This window comes from Moschus berezovskii, chromosome 22 (genome assembly GCF_049115385.1).
Source record: "Moschus berezovskii isolate FMDL1 chromosome 22, NW_MosBer_1.0, whole genome shotgun sequence".
Lineage (NCBI taxonomy): Eukaryota > Metazoa > Chordata > Mammalia > Artiodactyla > Moschidae > Moschus > Moschus berezovskii.
In genome coordinates, this window is record NC_142481.1 from 28,996,079 (window position 1) to 29,015,460 (window position 19,382).

At 42.5% G+C, this 19,382-nt stretch overlaps 1 protein-coding gene across 1 annotated transcript; it reads right to left on the minus strand.

The window, feature by feature from the left end:
* Nucleotides 1-293: 293 nt before the first annotated feature.
* Nucleotides 294-18,215, minus strand: CKLF (chemokine like factor). Its single transcript, XM_088830654.1, has 4 exons — nt 17,936-18,215; nt 8,655-8,813; nt 4,036-4,131; nt 294-458 (listed from the first exon to the last, which is right to left on the minus strand). Exons 1-4 carry the CDS (start codon nt 18,011-18,013, stop codon nt 342-344), a joined length of 450 nt encoding a protein of 149 aa, XP_088686780.1. The 5' UTR covers nt 18,014-18,215; the 3' UTR covers nt 294-341.
* Nucleotides 18,216-19,382: the final 1,167 nt, after the last annotated feature.

A 19,382-nucleotide genomic window follows, 5' to 3' on the forward strand; every position in this document is an offset into this window, starting at 1 on the left:
GATGCCGATGCCGGGGAAGCGCGATCCCCGCCACGCCGCCACCTCCGTCTTGCCGCCAGCCGAGGGACCATTTCGGGCGTCCGGGCGCTTTCTTCTTCTGCCTCCCCGCCTGCCACCCCCTTGGGCCCAGGAGTAGGAAAAGAGATCCGATCCGATTCAGGCCGGATTCCCAGCGCTTCCTTGAAAGTTACAGTGCCAGTGAGCGCTGGGCGCACAGTTCCTAAATATCTTCTTCCAGCTCCCGTATTGAGATGAAAATGAGAACTGCAGAAAGTATGTGTTAGACGAAGAGATATGTTTAATACTTAGCATCGACTAAAAAGAATATAAATTTACAAAACTCATAGTTTGTCGTGAGCATCAGTTTTCTGATAAGGACCACTTGGATTAAACAGCAGCTTCCGGTAAATAAGTGCCCCGTCGGCAATTGAGAACACCGAGGCTGCGAGTCCAAACACCTGAAACAAAGACGCAGTGTCACTGCTTGTGGCCACGGTCACACACGTTTTAAGTGCTCTGTCTTCCAGCTTCCTCTCCTGTTAGGGTTCCCTGTGCTGTCATCTAATACTAGAATGGGAAGAGATTTCACAGATATTTTATTTGCATTCTCAAGTTTTCCCAGTACCTTCCTAGAGAAAGGGAAAGATCATTTAAGTGAGCAGAAACCAGTACTGAAGTGGTGTCAGCTCTGAAGCAAATATTTGTCTGGATCTCTTGCTCCCTGATATTACTGATTAAAGCCCTACTGATAATATTTAGTTACTAACCAACATTTCTATACCCACTGTTCAACTGTTCCATTTTTCTATGGCGAATTGTACCAGAGAAAAAGTCAGGGTTAACATCAGCTCAAGATTTAAGCTGTGATAAGAACTCTAGAGAACTGGAGTGATGAGATGATCCAAAGTGACCTCTCCAAGGCTGGGCCACATCCACATAAGGGGTGAAATTTTAAATAAGCCTCAGGAAAAACTGAGTAAAGGGAATTAACTGGAACATGGTCTTTAGGTTCTCTGATGGCTATTTGAGAAATGGCACCCGGGCTGGAGAAAGGGATGTCAGTGCTATCACCAGCTCCATCCAACTGGCTTCAGACTCTGTCCCTTTCCCATCTTGAATCTCAAACACAGTTTCCTAGGTTCTGACCATGCTAAGTATTTGGTTGTCCAAAAAAGTCATTCGGGTTCCTCCATAAGATGTCACAGGAAAACCTGAACCAACTGTTTGGCCAACCCAACACTTACCACTGCTGCTGCTGCTGCTGCTAAGTCACTTCAGTCGTGTCCGACTCTGTGTGACCCCATAGACGGAAGCCCACCGGGCTCCCCTGTCCGTGGGATTCTCCAGGCAAGAACACTGGAGTGGGTTGCCATTTCCTTCTCCAATGTGTGAAAGTGAAAGTGAAGTCGCTCAGTCATGTCCGACCCTTAGCGACCCCACGGACTGCAGCCTACCAGGCTCCTCCATCCATGGGATTTTCTAGGCAAGAGGACTGGAGTGGCTTGCCATTGCCTCCTCCGCAACACTTACTATAGATGCTTTAATGACTCTGCTACTGAGCATGCTGCTGGTTCCTCTACCAGTAAGCATCTGCATTTCTTCCCCTTTATTCCTGGCAAATTATGATTCCAGAGAGAGGTCCTGTTGTTGTTGTTTAGTTGCTATGTCGTGTCTGACTCTTTTGCGATCCCGTGGACTGTAACCCACTGGGCTCTTCTGTCTATGGAATTTTCCAAGGAAGAATAGTGGAATGAGTTGCCATTTCCTTCTGCAGGGGATCTTCCTGACCCAAGGATGGAACTCGAATCTCCTGCATTGGCAGTTGGATTCTTTATCACTGAGCCACCTGGGAAGCCTGCCAGAGAGAGGTAGTTGCTTCCTTTTTCTTGTGCTCCATAGTACTCCACTAACAACTTAAATATAGTTGTTTGCACTTTTGTCTCCATTAGGCTTTAAGCAACTTGAGAATAGGGGTCACATTCTACTCCAGAGCCATCCAAAAGAAATATGAGTTACCAATGTAAACCACATAATTGATCTAAAATTTTCTAATTTCCACATTAAAAAGTAAAGAAAAAACAAGTAAAATTAATTTTAATAATATACTTTATTTAGCCTGATACAGGAGAAGGAAATGGCAACCCACCCTGGTAATCTTGCCTGGAGAATCCCAGGGACAGAGAAGCCTGGTGGGCTGCCGTCTATGGGGTTGCACAGAGTCGGACACGACTGATGCGACTTAGCAGCAGCAGCCTGATATATCCAAAATAATATAATTTCAACATATCAACAATATAATAAAATTATAAGTGAAATATTCTACATTCTTTGGGGGGAATAGTAAGTCTTTGAAATTCAGTGTGTATTTTACATGTACAGCTCATCTCAGTTCAGACCAGCCACATTTCCAGTGCTCAGCCACATGTGGCTTACGGCTCTGTACTTTGTCAGCACCTACCAAAGTGCACTTAAAGAATGAATCAATGAGGAAATGAAAGGAAATTCTGTGCCTCCTCCTTCTTTCTCCCTAGTAGAGGGATGAAATAATCTTTAAAGATAGCTAGGAGAAATCGCTGTTACAGCACTATCTCATTTCTAGGGTAATTCTCATCCCTCATGAAATTGCTTTGGGCCAAGTGAAGTGGAAAAGCCTTTGGTGTTGTTCAGTCATTAAGTCGTGTCTGACTCTTTCAAATGCCATGGACTGCAGCATGCCAGGCTTCCCTGTCCTTCACCATCTCCTGGAGTTTTCTCAAACTCATGTCCATTGAGTCGGTGATGCCATCCAACCATCTTATCCTTTGTCATCCCCTTCTCTTCCTGCCTTCAATATTTCCCAGCATCAGGGTCTTTTCTAGTGAGATGGCTCTTCACATCAGGTGGCCAAAGTATTGGAGATTCAGCTTCAGCATCAGTCCTTCCAATGAATATTCAGGGTTGATTTCCTTTAGGATTTACTGGTTTGATCTCCTTGCAGTCCAGGGGATTTTCAAGAGTCTTCTCTAGCACCACAGTTTGAAAGCATCAGTTCTTTGGCACACAGCCTTCTTAATGGTCCAATTCTCACATCTGTGCATGACTACTGAAAAAACCATAGCTTTGACTACATGGACTGGATTCTGACATATGTGGCCACTTCTCCAAGTGGTCCATACTAAGAAAAGATAAGGAAGTTGGAGGGAGATTTATTTAAGAAGAACTAATTCACTTCTCTAAATTGGAACCTAGAAAAGTGATTTTGAACCCCCTCTAAAAATCTCAGAAGAATATCAGATGAAATGGTAACTAAATTACTTGACTCTTGGTTTGTTTTGGCTTGCCTTTCAAATAAAACTGATTAGCTTTTCTTCAAGCAGTGTTCAAAATAATCCTTTTGTTACAAGTCTTCCTACCACCTATTCCCTTACATGACATATGTTTATTCCATCTGTAGCAGGATCTGGACAAGAAATAACTGAGCTCAGAACTGTGTCTCTCTCCTTAACACGCAGGATGTATCATTTTTCTTGAAAAGGGATAGCTATGAAAATCATCCACCATTTGTTATTTTTGTTTGATATCAGGTTTCTGAGAGCTTAGTATCGTAACTGATTCCTAAACTGTAGGTTCTCCATTTAGTCTAACAGACGACAGAGAATGAGATGGCTGGATGGCATCACCAACTCGATGGACATGAGTTTGAGTGAACACCAGGAGTTGGTGATGGACAGGGAGGCCTGGTGTGCTGTGATTCATGGGGTCACAAAGAGTCGGACACAACTGAGCGACTGAACTGAACTGAACTGATGTATCTGTGAGAAATACAGAGGAACCTCTTTATTTGGTTAACTTCAAATTTAGTGTGAAATCATATTCCTTCACAATAATCAGGGCATGTGTTCATGCACAAAAATATTAAGCCAGTAGGTACTGTGTACTTGGTTAGGAGCCTCAAGGATGAAAACAATCTAGTTTTCTGTTCCTCTATCTATTTTTCAAGTAAATTTGAATTCTGATCGAACCTCAAGGGAAAAACTGGAAAGAACCTCCACTTACCCCTCCAAGGACTGTATATGTTGTGGTTTCTGGGATCAGTGCCAGCACAGATACAACTATCATGAATACTGCTGTTACCACTGAGTTGATAATATCCTGAAAACACAGAACAGAAAGATCAGCGTTGCATGAAGATCACCAACAGAATGAATCTGCTCCCTAAAGACTTTGAAAATTCCATTTTTTAAAACAAATTTATTTAGTTTAAATAAATAACTTAGTTTTAGGAAGTCAAACTGCTGTTGTAAAATGACACGTATATTGTATTTGGTCTACAATGATGTCTAATGGGTCTCTTAATGTATGACACACCAATCATTAATTCCTTATTAGGGCTTATTTGTTTTTTGTTGAAAGGTCGTTGGAGAGAGAACTCATCTGGTTAGGACTGAGTAAGTCATATGTGGCAGGTTTAAAGTAGAAGTCAGAATGCTCAGTTTTAATAAGTGTGGAGTGGTCTACACTATAAAACAACTTTATAATGTTACTCCAAATGCAATTAATAAAACTTTGAGCAGGATAAACTTAATATTCGGGAAAAAAATCTCCCACACATCTGTATGCAACAGCTGGCTAATTATACATTCATTTCTGATGATGTAGCTCATTCATGTAATAATTTCTTGAAGCATTTCTGAACTGTGACTTTAAGAGGTGCAACTTACATTTGGAATGGACGTATACTGTGGAAAAGGTAAGTCGTCTTTATTCTGGAATAGCTTATGTATGTTAGCAGATAACTGTAGCAGGAAGGAATTATTAACACAGAAATCTTCCAAACCCTGGTAACTTAGAAAAGTAGTTATTACAAAGAAAACAGGAAGAGATTCAGTGGGGACAGGGCAAGAGCAGATGATACACTTAGGCGGAAAAAAAGTCCTCATCTGCAGGAGATATTGAGACTAGCTGTCCTGGGTTAATGCTCCTCTCTGCTGGGTATTTTGCTGTTTCAAGGCAACAGACCACACCTCTGCTCAAGACAGATAGCCGGGATCCTGGTAGTAATTTGAATAAATGGCTTCAGATAAAGATGGTGTTCCAGGAAGGGCAGAGAATAACGGCTGGGGGTGGGGTAGGGGGGAAGGGAAGGATGCGTCTGCCCCAGAATATCAGTGATCCTTAATAGTGGTTTCAAGCCTTGTTTTTCTATTAAAAACCGAACATCAGTATGCCATGGAGTAGACTATAAATTTAATTACAAAAATGGAGGTTTCATATTTGAGCCTGTTCTTACATATCACAACAACCCAGGTTGCCTCCCTGTGTGTGTTTCTGTTGCTGGAGCACTTGAGGGGACCGGTCAGAGGACGCCTGCTCTCTGAGCTGTGTTAGGTACTACGCCTCTGGGACAATGACATGCATCACAGATCTGTTGTGCAGGTGAGCAAGCCCTTTCTCATCAGTGAAGACAGTGGCCATTGATAGAAGTATTGACAGGTTACCTTCCCCCTTCCTCCACCCCCCGCAGATTAATCAGAATCTTCCGCCATCTTGGTGTCCTTCACTTATGTTACAGGCATTGTCCCCAGTCGTGCTCCGGCCCCGCTCCTGTCGGCCACTCTGCAGTGACCTCACTCTGTTCATTACCTTCCATGGTCCCTGACCAGGTTTCTTCAACTCAGTGCTGTCCCTCTGCCCACAGCCATCTCCTTCCCTGCTTAGTCTAACTATTCCCACCACTTTACTGTCACTTGTCCACACCGGGGGCCTCTATTAATACAGTGAATATATATATATATATACATTTTTTCTGGGCTTTCTCTCCTTACTTGTAACATTAGTCACCTCTCCCTTCTTCTCAAAATGCTCTCCTCTCTTGAATTCTGGGACACGGGTCTCCCTTGGGTCCTCTCCTGTCCTTCTCTGGCCACTCACTCCTCCTTTTCATGCCAGATGTTGCTATTTCCCAGTCTTGCTTTCATCTTGCTCTACTTTCCCTCGGAGCCATTTTCCCATCACGAGGTGATAACTCCCCCAACGTTGCAGCTCTAACTTCTCTCCTAAGCCTCAGACCTGAACATTTCCATCTGAATGTCCCATAAGGCACTAAAACCTTCAATTTCTCAAGCTGAACTCATTATTCACCTCTCCCCTCGAATAAACCTATTCTTCCTCCTAAACTTCCTGTCTTGTTACCCTCTTAAGACGGTTCTTTAAATGGCAGCTCTCCTTGATTTTTTTCTGTTACCCAATCCTATCAGTTTTCATCAGCACTCTTTCTCTCCAAGTACAGTTTTAACCTTGATTTAGGCCTTTCTCATTTTCATGTCTGGATTATGATAACAGACTTATAGGGGGTCTATGAGACCCACCTCTGGTTTTGTTCCTCTTCAAGCCATTATTGACATTGCTACCAGCGATCTCCTCAAATATAAGCTAATTGTGTCACTCTACTTAAAAATCTCCCAAAGCTTCCAGTGGCTTTTGTGTTAAAACCCAAGGCACTCGAATTCTTGCATGCTCTGACCTCCTACTGCCTCTCAAACCTCTACTCTTGCCCCCTCTCTGCTTCGTGGCCACTCAGAACTTCTGCAGGTCCCTGAAGGTCCAGCTTTTCCTCCACCTAGAACCTCACACACACATTGTTTCCTGTACTGGGAGAACTCTCAGCCCTGTTATCAGTCAGCTGACTACTTTTCATCCTCCAGCCCTCAACTCAGGCGTAGTTTTCCTCAGGCAAGCCTATTATGATTTGGTTTCCTTCTCCTCCTGGGAACTTCCATACCGTCCAGGGAGCACCTATTAATATTATACTGAATTGCTCATCAATCTTGCTTCCTGGCTATATGGAAAGTCTGTCAGGTGCAAGATTTCGGTTTTGTTTTCTCAAAGAGCCTAGTATAGAACCTGGGATTAGCAGATACTTAATATTTGCTGAATAAATGATTTCATGGGCTCAAGAGCAGAGAGGGGTCTGGGTTTCATGATGGAGTGATAACTGAGTTGACCAGATAGCTTCATTGCTCAGAGTACAGTGTCAGCCCAGGGTGAGTCTCAGAGATCTGGAGACTACTTTTCAGTACGCTGCACATAGGCCACGCTCCCTCTTCGTGTATTCTGTGAAATTTATTTTCCAAGTTTATTACTGGGACATGGAAGAAGCTCCAGAGAATTATTACAGTTTGGGAAAAAAAATAAATGCTAAAATGTGTTATTTTTATTAACCTTGGAAAAGCAGAGTGTGAAGAGCCCTAACAGGATGTGAACCATGTTCATCATCTCTTTGGGATAATTTAGCTGAGTCCTTTCTGCCACTAAATGATGTTACAGGACCACCTAAGGAAGGCTTTGTCATCTCCTGTCCAGACCTTACTGCAGTCAGGTCCAGCTCCACAGTAGAGCACAAGGAGGAGTTTGGAGAGATGCCACGGAGATCCTATCCTTCCCCCAGCTCTCCACTCTGGGGTCTTTCTCAGCTTGTGATTTGCCTGAAATGCTCATCATTGGCCTTCAAAAGTGGTTCCAGAAGGTGCCACCTTAAGGGATGTTTATGGTTTGAGAATAGCTCTAAAGTCCTCTCTCTTTAATACGGGTAGAAGTGAAGTGTTAGTTACTCAGTGTCCAACTCCCTGCGACCCCATGGACTGTAGCCCGCCAGGCTCCTCCGTCCATGGGATTTTCCAGGCAAGAATACTGGAGTGGGTTGCCATTTCCTACTCCAGGGGATCTTCCCGAACCAGGGATTGAAGCCGAGGCTCCTGGGTCACCTGCATTGCAGGAGGATTCTTTACCTGTTGAACCACCAGGCAAGTCCCCTAATACAGGGTTATCAGCTTGGATACGAGTGCTCTGGAACCCAAAAGGATGAGACCAGTGCAGCTACTAGTCTGGCCAAAGGGTGGAAAGACAGCAGGGGTCTCAAAAAGGAGACCTAAGGAGACAGGATTCTGGGGCTAAGACTTGAAAGAGGAGCAGTGAAGTTGCTCCGGTTTTCCTAGAACCAGCTTATGGTCCAGGTTGACAGGCTAAGAATCTTAGCTAATATCTTCACCTTGCCTATTTCAAGAGTTTATGGACCATTTGGGTACTCCACTGGGCAGCTATTCCTAAAACTGTGAGTATGACAGGTAAAGTCCCTGTGCTACTGAATAAGGTTCTACAAGATGAGTTAAAAATTACTTAGCATCAATGGTGACAGACATTTTAAAGTAAGATAACATTGTGCTTTATTCAGCCTCTAAATTATTTTGATTTTCCATTTAGTGATCAGGGATATGTAAGACGTAGATACTTGTGTATCTGGCTCCATCTCTGTTCCCTAATTTTGAGGTCATATCAACATGAACTTCAAAGGGAGGTAAAGATTAAGAATGCTCTATGATTTTATTTGACCGTGATCTTAAATTTAAATTTATTTTGATGATCTACCGCTAAGTGAATTTCCCTAACAGAAACATCAGGCGTATCTACCGATAGATGGAGTTCCGAGGAGAATCCACGCTCAACAGTTGCTTTGGTTCCCTGAGGATCTCCCCAGAGCACATTAGCAGTGGATAGAGTTCCTCCTTCCTAAGCCTGTTGGAGATTCCTTAAAGGTTTATGAAAACTAAACAACAGAGTTTATTAAAATGTCTCGCTATGGCCGGAAAAGGTAGTTAACAATGAAACTGAACACTTACAAGTAAAGGCCAAAATAAACAGCGAATTAATCGATCAAGTCTGAGTATATATAAAACTATGAAAAAGAAAGTAGAAGTGACTTCAAATCCAGTGACAACAATGTACGGCTCTGGCGCCTGTGCCAGGATGAAAAAGGTCGTAGATGTCACAGCTAGTGCCTAAAGGAAAAAAAAAACACAATCTCTTCAGTGATTACTGAACAAGTTTAAGCTGTAAAAATGATCGATTCTAAAATGACAAAATAAACGGGTTTCTTCTTTATACACACACACACATCTAAAAGAGGCAGACTGAAATGTATGGATGTCGACTTCTCTTTTCATTTTAGAGAACTGGGTATCCCTTTCTTTTTGTTTAATTAATTTCCCCACTTGTATACCTAATACCATCACTTCCCACATCCATTCCCTTGATCTTTTCCCACTAAATAGCCCCTATTCCTTCTCATATCTTCAATCTCTCCTCCTCCACTAGCTCCTTTCCTCATCATCTTATCAACATATCTATCTTCTCTCTCTTTTTAAATAATATTTATTTATTTATTTGGCTGTGCTGAGTCTTACTTTGCTGACTAGACTTTTATGATCAGTCTGTCAGCATTCACATTCTCTTTTTAACCTTGGATCTATATAGGCTACTTATTCATAATTCTCAGTTACTTTATTAGTGTAAAAGTAGCTTACTTTGAAACTTCTAAATTGGTCAATTTCTTTTACAGAAAATATAACTAGTTACTAAATAACTTGTTCTTTATAATTAATATACTTACTATCAGCAACATAAATCACTTCATTTACTCTACTGAACCAAATAAGGTCTTGAGTTTATGGGTTATGAAATCAAGGGTCACTTTTTCAGTCCCCATTGTCTGTAACCTCGGAATTGAGCACATTTCCCATGATTTCAGTCACCCTGGGTTCTCCCCTAATCCACACTTACAGCTCTTATAATTTTCCTGTCTCCTGTCCTTCATTTTCAGTTAATTTTTCAATATTTCACTAATATCTCAAACACTTCTTCATCTCTCTATGTAGACTGTTTTTGCCAAGATCATCAATGATTTCAAAATTACAAAATTTAACAAATATTTTTCAATCCTTATGCTGCTGGACCCCCATGACTTACTTGCTATTGGCTTTTTCCTACTTTTCTACTCCTTGACTCCCATGTCACCTCTTTGAGTTCTTATTCCTCTGAAACTATTCTCCCTTGGTGGGTTTTCCTTTTACCCATCACTTTAAAATACTGACATTTATTTATATTCTATCCACAACCCGCTCAACAAATCTGAGTCTCTATCCCAGGTGTATCTTCAGCATCTCATACATAAACAGCCATTTAGAACATCTGAATAATCTACAGGGATCTTCAATTCACCGTGGGCAAAACTGATGTCACCTTGTCCCTTGCTCCTGGATTCACTGTCTTAATTGGTGATACGACCATCTATCTTTTCACCTGCCCTGGAAACCTAAGATCACTGCTCCAACTTGCTGCCCACAACAGACAAATCATCAGGTCCTGCTGACTTAATGCCTAAACATTTTGGGAATCCACTTAGTCACTCCAATTACTGCTCTTCAGTATCTTTTCCTTGAGCTAACATGACAAAGATACTACAGTGAAATTTCTAAAATGAAGATCTGTGCAACTCTCCACCTGTTTAAAACCCGTCAGTGGCCGCCCGTGGTTTTCAAAATAGAGCCTCCCTTCACCATGGTGTTCAAATCTTCCATGACTCAACTCCTGTCTACTTTAGCAAAGAGCTGTTGACAATTTATCTACAGGATAATTCCAGTGTTCAATTCTCAGTCCTCATCTTATTTGAACTGTCATCAGTATCTGTCACAGTTGATGATTCTCTTGAGAATTTCCTTCACTTGGCTTCTAGGACACCGTACTCTTGGTTCCTCTTGCTTCCCTAATTGCTCTCTCTCATTCTTTGGTTTTCTCTGGTGGCTCAGACAGTAAAGAATCTGCCTGCAATGTGGGAGACCTGCATTCGATCCCTGGGTTGGGAAAATCCCCTGGAGAAGGGAATGGCTTCTCACTCCAGTATTCTGGTCTGGAGAATTTGAGGGGCAGAGGAGCCTGGCAGGCTACAGTCCATGGGGTCACAAAGAGTCAGACACGATTCAGCGGCTTTCACTTTCATTCTTCTTTGCTGGTTCTTCCTCCTCTCCCCAACCTCTTAATGTTGAAGCGTTCCAGGGCTCAGTCCGTGGTCCTCTTCTCCACTCTATGTACAATCACCTCTTGATGATCTCCTCAGTCTTGTGACTTTAAATACCTCTATTTCTGCCGTGGCTTCCTGGTGGCTCAATGGTAAAGAATATGCCTGCAATGCAGGAGTTGCAGGAGACTTGGGTTCGATCCCTGAGTCGGGAAGATCCCATGGAGGAAAACATGGCTACCCACTCTAATATTCGTGTCTGGAGAATCCCACGGACAGGGGAGCCTGGCGGACTACAGTCCACAGGGTCGCACAGAGTCGGACATGACTGAAGGGACTTAGCACACATTTCTGCGGTGCCAATCTCCCCTACAATCCAGTCTCGTATATTCCAAATGCCTATTCAGTATTGCCGCTTGAATGTCTAATAGCCATCTCTAACAAGGAAATCCAAAATTGAACTTCTGTTTCTCTGGCTACATCTGTTTTACCCACAGGCTTTCAGTGGATGGCAGTTCCATTCTTCCAGCTGCTTAGGCCAAAAACTTGGCAGGATCTTGGTCTCCTCTTTCTTTTTCACACCATACCTGATTCATCAGCAAATCTTGGTGGGGCTATTTTCATATATCCCAAATGTGACTATTATAACCTACTCTGCTAGAGGCCTAGTCTGAGCCACAGTCATCTCTTGCCCAGATCACTGCAGTAGCTCTAACTGATCATCTTTTTTTCTACCCTTGCCTCTGCAGGAATCCTCCTGTCCCCCAAACCCCAGCCCCCAGTCTACTGTCACCAGAGCAGCTGGTGCACTTTTTAAAATGTTAGTCAGATCATATAAAACTTTATTCAAAACCTTCATCTCCCATTGTGTCATGTCCCCACGTCACTCCACCCCAGCTGTACTGGTTTTCTTGCTTTTCCTTGAACACTTCAGGAACATTCTTGCCGTAGGGCCATCGTACTGGGTTTTCCTTTGCTTAAAACACGTCTTCCTTCATATTGGGTTGGCCAAAAAGTTCGTTTGGGGTTTTCTATAACATCTTATGGAAAAAACTGAGCAATCTTTTTGGCTAACCCAATGTATTCATAGTTAACTCTCTCATCTCACTTAACGCTTTGCTCAGAAGTCATCTCAACAGGGCCTAATCTGACCATTCTAGTCTTGCAACCGTCCTCTCCAACCCTTCCTTCTCTTATACTCTCTTACCTGGCTTTAGTTTTCTCTTGTTCCATAGCACCTACCCGCTTCTAGAATACTACACCATTTATTTGTTTTTTTCCCCTCCCTCCCACCCCAGTACATAAACTCCATGAGTACAAGGATCTTAGCTTTGTTCCCTGATACTTCCCAAGAGCCAGAAACAGTGCCTGGCACATGGCAGGCTTTCAATAAATATTTGTTGAATGGAAAAAATAAGGTAGCACTCAACTTGTTATGGATTCTTATAAATCATGCTTTTTTTTTTTGCCTCCAAGCCTTTACTCAGGTGACTGTCCCTTAACCCCACCTGTGTCCCCAGGAAGCTTCCTGATACCTCCTTGTTTAAATGCCTCCCTCTGTGCCCTAACTTCATCTTATCAAACATCAAAACTATCTGCTTGTGTGTCTGACTCTGTCTAAACTGAAGGACCCCATGAGTCAGGGACTTTTGTCGTGGGTGTCTTTGTTGTTTCAAGTCCTAACTCAGGGCTGGGAAGACAGTAAATATTCAAAATGCTTGTGGAGGAAATTCGTATGTCAAAAATAAAAAATTTCTCACAAAATCCTGTTTCTCCCCCAGTGTTCCAGAGCTTTCAGAACCCCAGACCTTCCAGTCACTTCTTTCCTGATTATTTACTCCCAACCCAAGGGAATTTCTCTGCTCTTTGAAATGAAAGTGTGTTAGTCACCCAGTCATGTCCAACTCTTCGACCCTGTGGATTGTAGCCAGGTTCCTCTGTCCGTGGAATTCTCCAGGCAAGAATACTGGAGTGGGTTGCCATTTCCTTTACCAGGGGATCTTCCTGACCCGGGGATCGAAACCAGGTCTCCTGCACTGCAGGTGGATTCTTTACGAGGGATTCTGAGCCACCAGGGAAGCCCTTTGAACTCGAGTAGTTTTCTAAACTTCCCTCAGGCCTTCTTTCTTGCAGTATGTTATATTTTTCAGAATCACAGACTTTGGTGAGGAAGGGCCTTGCGTGCAGTTTGTTCTGCCCACTCACCTGGAGTTTGAGCTGCCATTACAACATGCTCACCAGGTACTTGCCTGCACCGGTGCCTCTTTTGTCTGGGAATGTACTGCCTTCCCAAGTGGCCACTTATTTTGGCACTTTCCCAATAGAAAACTCTTTCTCATATTTCCTTGTAAGTTTTAACTTTCTATCCCCTCTTCTTATAGGTCACCTCTTTAAAATTTAAGAATTAATTTTTTTCTTCCCCTTTTCTTAAATTTCTTCAACATAGTCTCCTATGATAATTTCCACTTCTCTAACTAGCCAGGTCACCATCCTGCAAATGACAGTCCATTCTCTCCCAAACCTCTATCCAGAACTGGCTGCAATCTCTTGGCAGGTCTGACACCCTGGAAATGCACAGTTCCACTGTCCTTGCTCTGGGCTCTATCAGCCTTGAGCTCACTCAGACCAAAACTTGTGAGTTATACTAAAACACAAGCACATGAAGATTAAACAATACATTTCTAAATAACCAACAGGTTACTGAAGAAATCAAAAGGGAAATAAAAAAATTTCTAGAAACAAATGATAATGAAAATACGACAACTCAAAGACTATGGGATGTAGTAAAAGCAGTTCTAAGAGGTTAGTTTATAGCAATACAATCCTACCTCAAGAAACAAGGAAAACATTGAATAGAGAACCTAACTTTACACCTAAAATAACTGGAAAAAGAAGAAAAAAAAAACCAAAATTATTAGAAGGAAAGAAATTATAAGGATCAGAGCAGAAATAAATGAAAACAATGAAAGAAACAATAGTAAAGATTAATAAAGCTAAAAGCTGGTTCTTTGAGAAGATAAACAAAATTGACAAATCTTTGGCCAGACCCATCAAGAAAAAAAGAAGAATCAAATCAACAGAATTAGAAATGATAAAGGAGAAGTTGACTCACTGGAAAAGACTCTGATGCTGGGAAAGGTTGGGGGCGGGAGGAGAAGGGGACGACGGAGAATGAGATGGCTGGATGGCATCACCGACTCTGTGGACATGAGTTTGAGTGTACTCCGGGAGTTGGTGATGGACAGGGAGGCCTGGCGTGCTGTGATTCATGGGGTCGCGGAGAGTCGGACACGACTGAGCGACTGAACTGAACTGAACTGAACTAAAGGAGAAGTTACAATAGGCAATTCAGAAATACAAAGGATTATAAGAGACTATTATGAACAATTATATGGTAATAAAATGGATAACCTGGAAGAAATGGACAGATTCTTAGAAAAGTTCAATCTTCCAAGACTGAACCAGGAAGAAACAGAAATTATCAACAACCCAATTACAAGCACTGAAATTGAAACTGTAATAAAAAATCTCCCAAAAAACAAAAGCCCAGGACCAGATGGCTTCACAGGAGAATTCTATCAAACATTCAGAGAAGAGTTAATGCCTATCCTTCTAAAACTCTTTCAGAACTTTGCAGAGGAAGGAGCACTTCCAAACTCATTCTACGAGGCCACCATCACCCTGATACCAAAACCAGACAAAGACACACAAGACAGAAAACTACAGGCCAACATCACTGACGAATACAGATGCAAAAATCCTCCACAGAATTTAGGCAAATAGAATGCAGCAGCACATCAGAAAGCTCACACACCAGGATCAAGTTGGGTTTATTCCAGGAATGAAACGATTCTTTAGTATATGCAAATCAATCAGTGTGATACACCATATTAACAAATTGAAAGATAAAAACCATATGACAATCTCAATAGATGCAGAAAAAGCCTTTGACAAAATTCAGCACCCATTTATGATTAAAACTCTTCAAAAAATGGGCACAGAAGGAACCTGCCTCAACATAGTAAAGGCCATATATGATAAGCCCACAGCAAACATTATTCTCCATGTGAAAAACTGAAAGCATTCCCCCTATGATCAGGGACAAGGCAAGGGTGTCCACTTTCACCACTATTATTCAACATAGTTCTGGAAGTCCTAGCTACAGCAATCAGAGAAGAAAAAGAAATAAAAGGAATCCAGATCAGAAAAGAAGTAAAGCTCTCACTATTTGCAGATGACATGATACTGTATGTAGAAAACCCTAAAGATAGTATCAGAAAATTACTAGAGCTAATCAGTGAATTAAGCAAAGTTGCAGGATACACAATCAATACACAGAAATCACTTGCATTTCTATATACTAACAATGAAAAATCTGAAAAAAAATTAAGGAATCAATCCCATTCACCATTGCAACAAAAAGAATAAAATAGGAATAAACTTACCTTAGGAGATAAAAGAACTCTACACAGAAAATTATAAGACAGTGATGAAAGAAATCAAAGACAACACAAACAGATGGAGAGATATTCCATGTTCCTAGGTAGGAGGAATCAATATTGTGAAAATGACTATATTACTAAACACAATCTACAGATTCAATGAGATCCCTATCAAATTACCAATGGTATTTTTCACAGATATAGAACAAAAAATTTCACAATTCATATGGAAACACAAAAGACCCAAAGTAGCCAAAGCAGTCTTGAAAAAGAAGAATGGAGCTGGAGGAATCAACCTTCCTAACTTCAGAGTACACTACAAAGCTACAGTCATCAAGACAGTATGGTACTGGCACAAAAACAGAAATGTAGACCAACGGAACAAGATAGAAAGCCCAGAAATAAACCCATGCACCTATGAGTACCTTATTTTTGACAAAAGAGACAAGAATATACAATGGGGGCAAAGACAGCCTCTTCAATAAATGTTGCTGGGAAAACTGTACATGTAAAAGAATGAAATTAGAACACCATACACAAAGATAAACTCAAAATGGATTAAAGACCTAAATGTAAGACCAGAAGGAAAACATAGGCAGAACACTCGATGACATAAAGCAAGATTCTCTATGACCCACCTCCTAGATTAGTGGAAATAAAAACAAAAGCAAACAAGTGGGACCTGAATAAACTTAAAATCTTTTGCACAGCAAAGAAAACTATGAGAAAGGCGAAAAGACAACCCTCAGAATGGGAGAAAATAATAGCAAATGAAACAACTGACAAAGGATTAATTTCCAAAATATACAAGCAGCTCATACAACTCAATACCAGAAAAACAACCCAATCAAAAAGTGGGGAAAAGACCTAAACAGACATTTCTCCAAAGAAGACATACAGATGGCTAACAAACACATGAAAAGATGCTCAACATTGCACATTATTAGAGAAATGCAAATCAAAACTACAGTGAGATACCACCTCACACCAGTCAGAATGGCCATCATCAAAAAGTCTACAAACAGTAAATGCTGGAGAGGTTGTGGAGAAAAGGGAACGCTCTTGCACTGTTGGTGGGAATGTAAATTGATACAGCCACTATGGAAGATGGTATGGAGATTCCTTAAAAAACTAGGAATAAAACCACCATATGACCCAGCAATCCCACTCCTAGGCATATACCCTGAGGAAACCAAAATTGAAAAAGACACATGTATCCCATTGTTCATTGCAGCACTATTTACAATAGCTAGAACATGGAAGCAACCTAGATGTCCATCGACAGAGGAATGGATAAAGAAGTTGTGGTACAAATGCACAGTGGAATATTACTCAGCCATAAAAATGAACACATTTGAGTCAGTTCTGATGAGGTGGATGAACCTAGAACCTATTATACAGAGTGAAGTAAGTCAGAAAGAGAAAGATAAATATCGTATTCTAATACATATATACAGAATCTAGAAAAATGGTGAAGAATTTATCTACAGGGCAGCAGTGGAGAAACAGACATAGAGAATAGACTTATGGACACGGGGAGAGGGGAGGAGAGGTTGAGATGTGTGGAAAGAGTAACATGGAAACTTACATTACCATATGTAAAAGAGATAGCCAAGGGGAATTTGCTGTATGGCTCAGGAAACTCAAACACCGGCTCTGTCCCCATCTTAGAGGGGTGGGATGGGGAGGGAGATAGGAGGGAGGTTCAAAAAGGAGGAAGGATATATGTATACCTATGACTGATTCATGTTGAGGTTTGACAGAAAACAAAATTCTGTAAAGCAATTATCCTTCAATTAAAAAAATAATTAAAAAAACACAATGAAATATCACTGCACACCTATGAGTGCACTAAAAACATTTAGTTGTACCCTTTAAATCAGTAAGTTTTATCATATATGAACTATCTCAGTAAAGCTTGGGAAAAAAAAAACAAAAAACTTGTGAGTTACAGTAAGTAAACATAGCATCCTCCAAAACCCTCAGTGCATTTTTTTTTTTTTTTAAATCTCATTGGCGTCTGAATGGTACCACTGCAGCAGCCTCACATGGTAACCTGGGTAACTGGTTTGGGGGTCCAAGTGTAGGTCATTCATGCAGGTTGCAGAGCTTGCTTTACGAGTGGGTCTGTAAAGTGTCAGTCGCTTAGTTGTGTTCGACTCTTTGAGACCCCATGGATTGTAGCCTGCCACATTCCTCTGTCCATGGGATTCTCCAGACAAGCATACTGGAGTGGGTAGTCATGCCCTTCCCCAGGGGATCTTCTCGATCGAGGGATCGAACCCGGGTCCCCTGCATTGCAGGCAGATCCTTTACCGTCTGAGCTACCAGGAAAGATCCTCTGGAGAAGGGCATGGCAACCCACTTCCAGTACGCTTGCCTGGAGAATCCCATGGGCCGAGGAGCCTGGCGGGCTACAGTCCATGGGGTCTCAAAGAGTGGGACACGACTGAGCGACTAATCCTTGCTACTACTGGGTACAGAAAGCCCCTGATGAGGACGACAGTCTTGTATTTCTCTCCTTCTACCCCCCGGGGTGTAGGGCGAAATGCCTTCCCTTTAAGAAGGCCTTGATAGAAACAAAGTTGAAGGAGAGAAGGGAGCATTAGCTTCATACTTTGCAGCTTTATCTCCCAGCAGGGGAGTGCGCTGGCCCCGCCCTCACCAATCGCAGCAGCTTCACGTGGCCTTTCACGCTGAGGCAGAAGGGGCGAGACTTTGGTTTCGGTTTCAGGGTCTGCATCGCCCCTGAAGACCCAGCAGCAGCACTTTCCCGCGGGTCCCCGTATTCAGCGCACCTCTCTGTCAGGCCCTGCGCCAAGTCTGCAACGGCCACCCTGGCCACGTGCAGCGCTTCTAGGCTTCCCGCCCTGGCGCGTGCATGCGCAGGTCACTGCAGCCGCACTTGGGTGCATGCCAGGCCCCCTACTGCCTGCCACAGGCTCCCGCTCTGCGGAAAGCCCGGAAAGCCGGGTTCAGTTCGCACTCTGCGTTTCCGTTAACCTACAGGGGAGCTGCTGCTGCTGCTGCTGCTAAGTCACTTCAGTCGTGTCCGACTCTGTGTGACCCCATAGACAGGAGCCCACCAGGCTCCCCCGTCCCTGGGATTCTCCAGGCAAGAACACTGGAGTGGGTTGCCATTACGAAGGCCAATTTCTCCCTACCCCCTAGTTGTCTGTCCACATATTGATTGTACATTTGATAAAAGATAAACTGAGGCATGTTAAAATTTTTAAGATTTTATTTGAAAAAAAAAGATTCAAATAGGGCGGCAATCCAGTCTAACAGAAAGGAGCTCTGAAGAGGTGTACTAAATGAGACTTTTAAAGGCAGAAGGGAGAGGGAACAAGGAAATTGGGTTATTGCAAGATTACTTTCCTAGGGGACGGCTGGGGGTCTATCAGGTTACCTAACTCAGAGGTTCCCAGCCTCTGGGATCTAATGCCTGATGATCTGATCTGAGGTGGAGCAGATGTCATAATACAAATAAAGTGCACAATATTATTACACAATAAGTGTAATGCACTTCAATTATCCTGAAACCGTCTCCTTCCCTTCCTCCCCCGGGAGTGTTTTCCACAAAACCAGTCCGGTGCCAAAAAAGGATGGGGACCGCAGATCTAACTAGTGCTGATCAGATGATGCCTGACTGACCGAAAAGCCAAAACTATAATTAAGTCTTGGTTGTTGTGAGTGGGGCTTAGCAAAAGCGAGTCCTTTGGGTCCTGTTGTCTAGTTTTTTAATAGCTTCCAGAGGGATCTAGCATATTTACAGTCCAGATCCTGGAAATGTCAAAGTTCAGAGAAAACAGCGCTGGCTGTGAAGCAAGATAGATGGGCTTGAATTTCAGCCCCAACTCTTAATGAATGCTTCTGTTTACTTTTTTAAAGTTACCTGTTTCCAAGGATCAGCTCGGCTGGGAGAATGGGAGTGACAGCACCCACCTGTAGGCTTGTTGGGAAGAATAAATGACAGCGTGTGAGTTGTCACTGGTTCCTGGATACAACAGATGCTCAACTAAGCAACCTCCAGCAGTTAATTAGGGCTTCCCTTGTGGCTCAGCTGGTAAGAATCCGCCTGCAATACGATTCCTGGGTTGGGAAGATCCCCT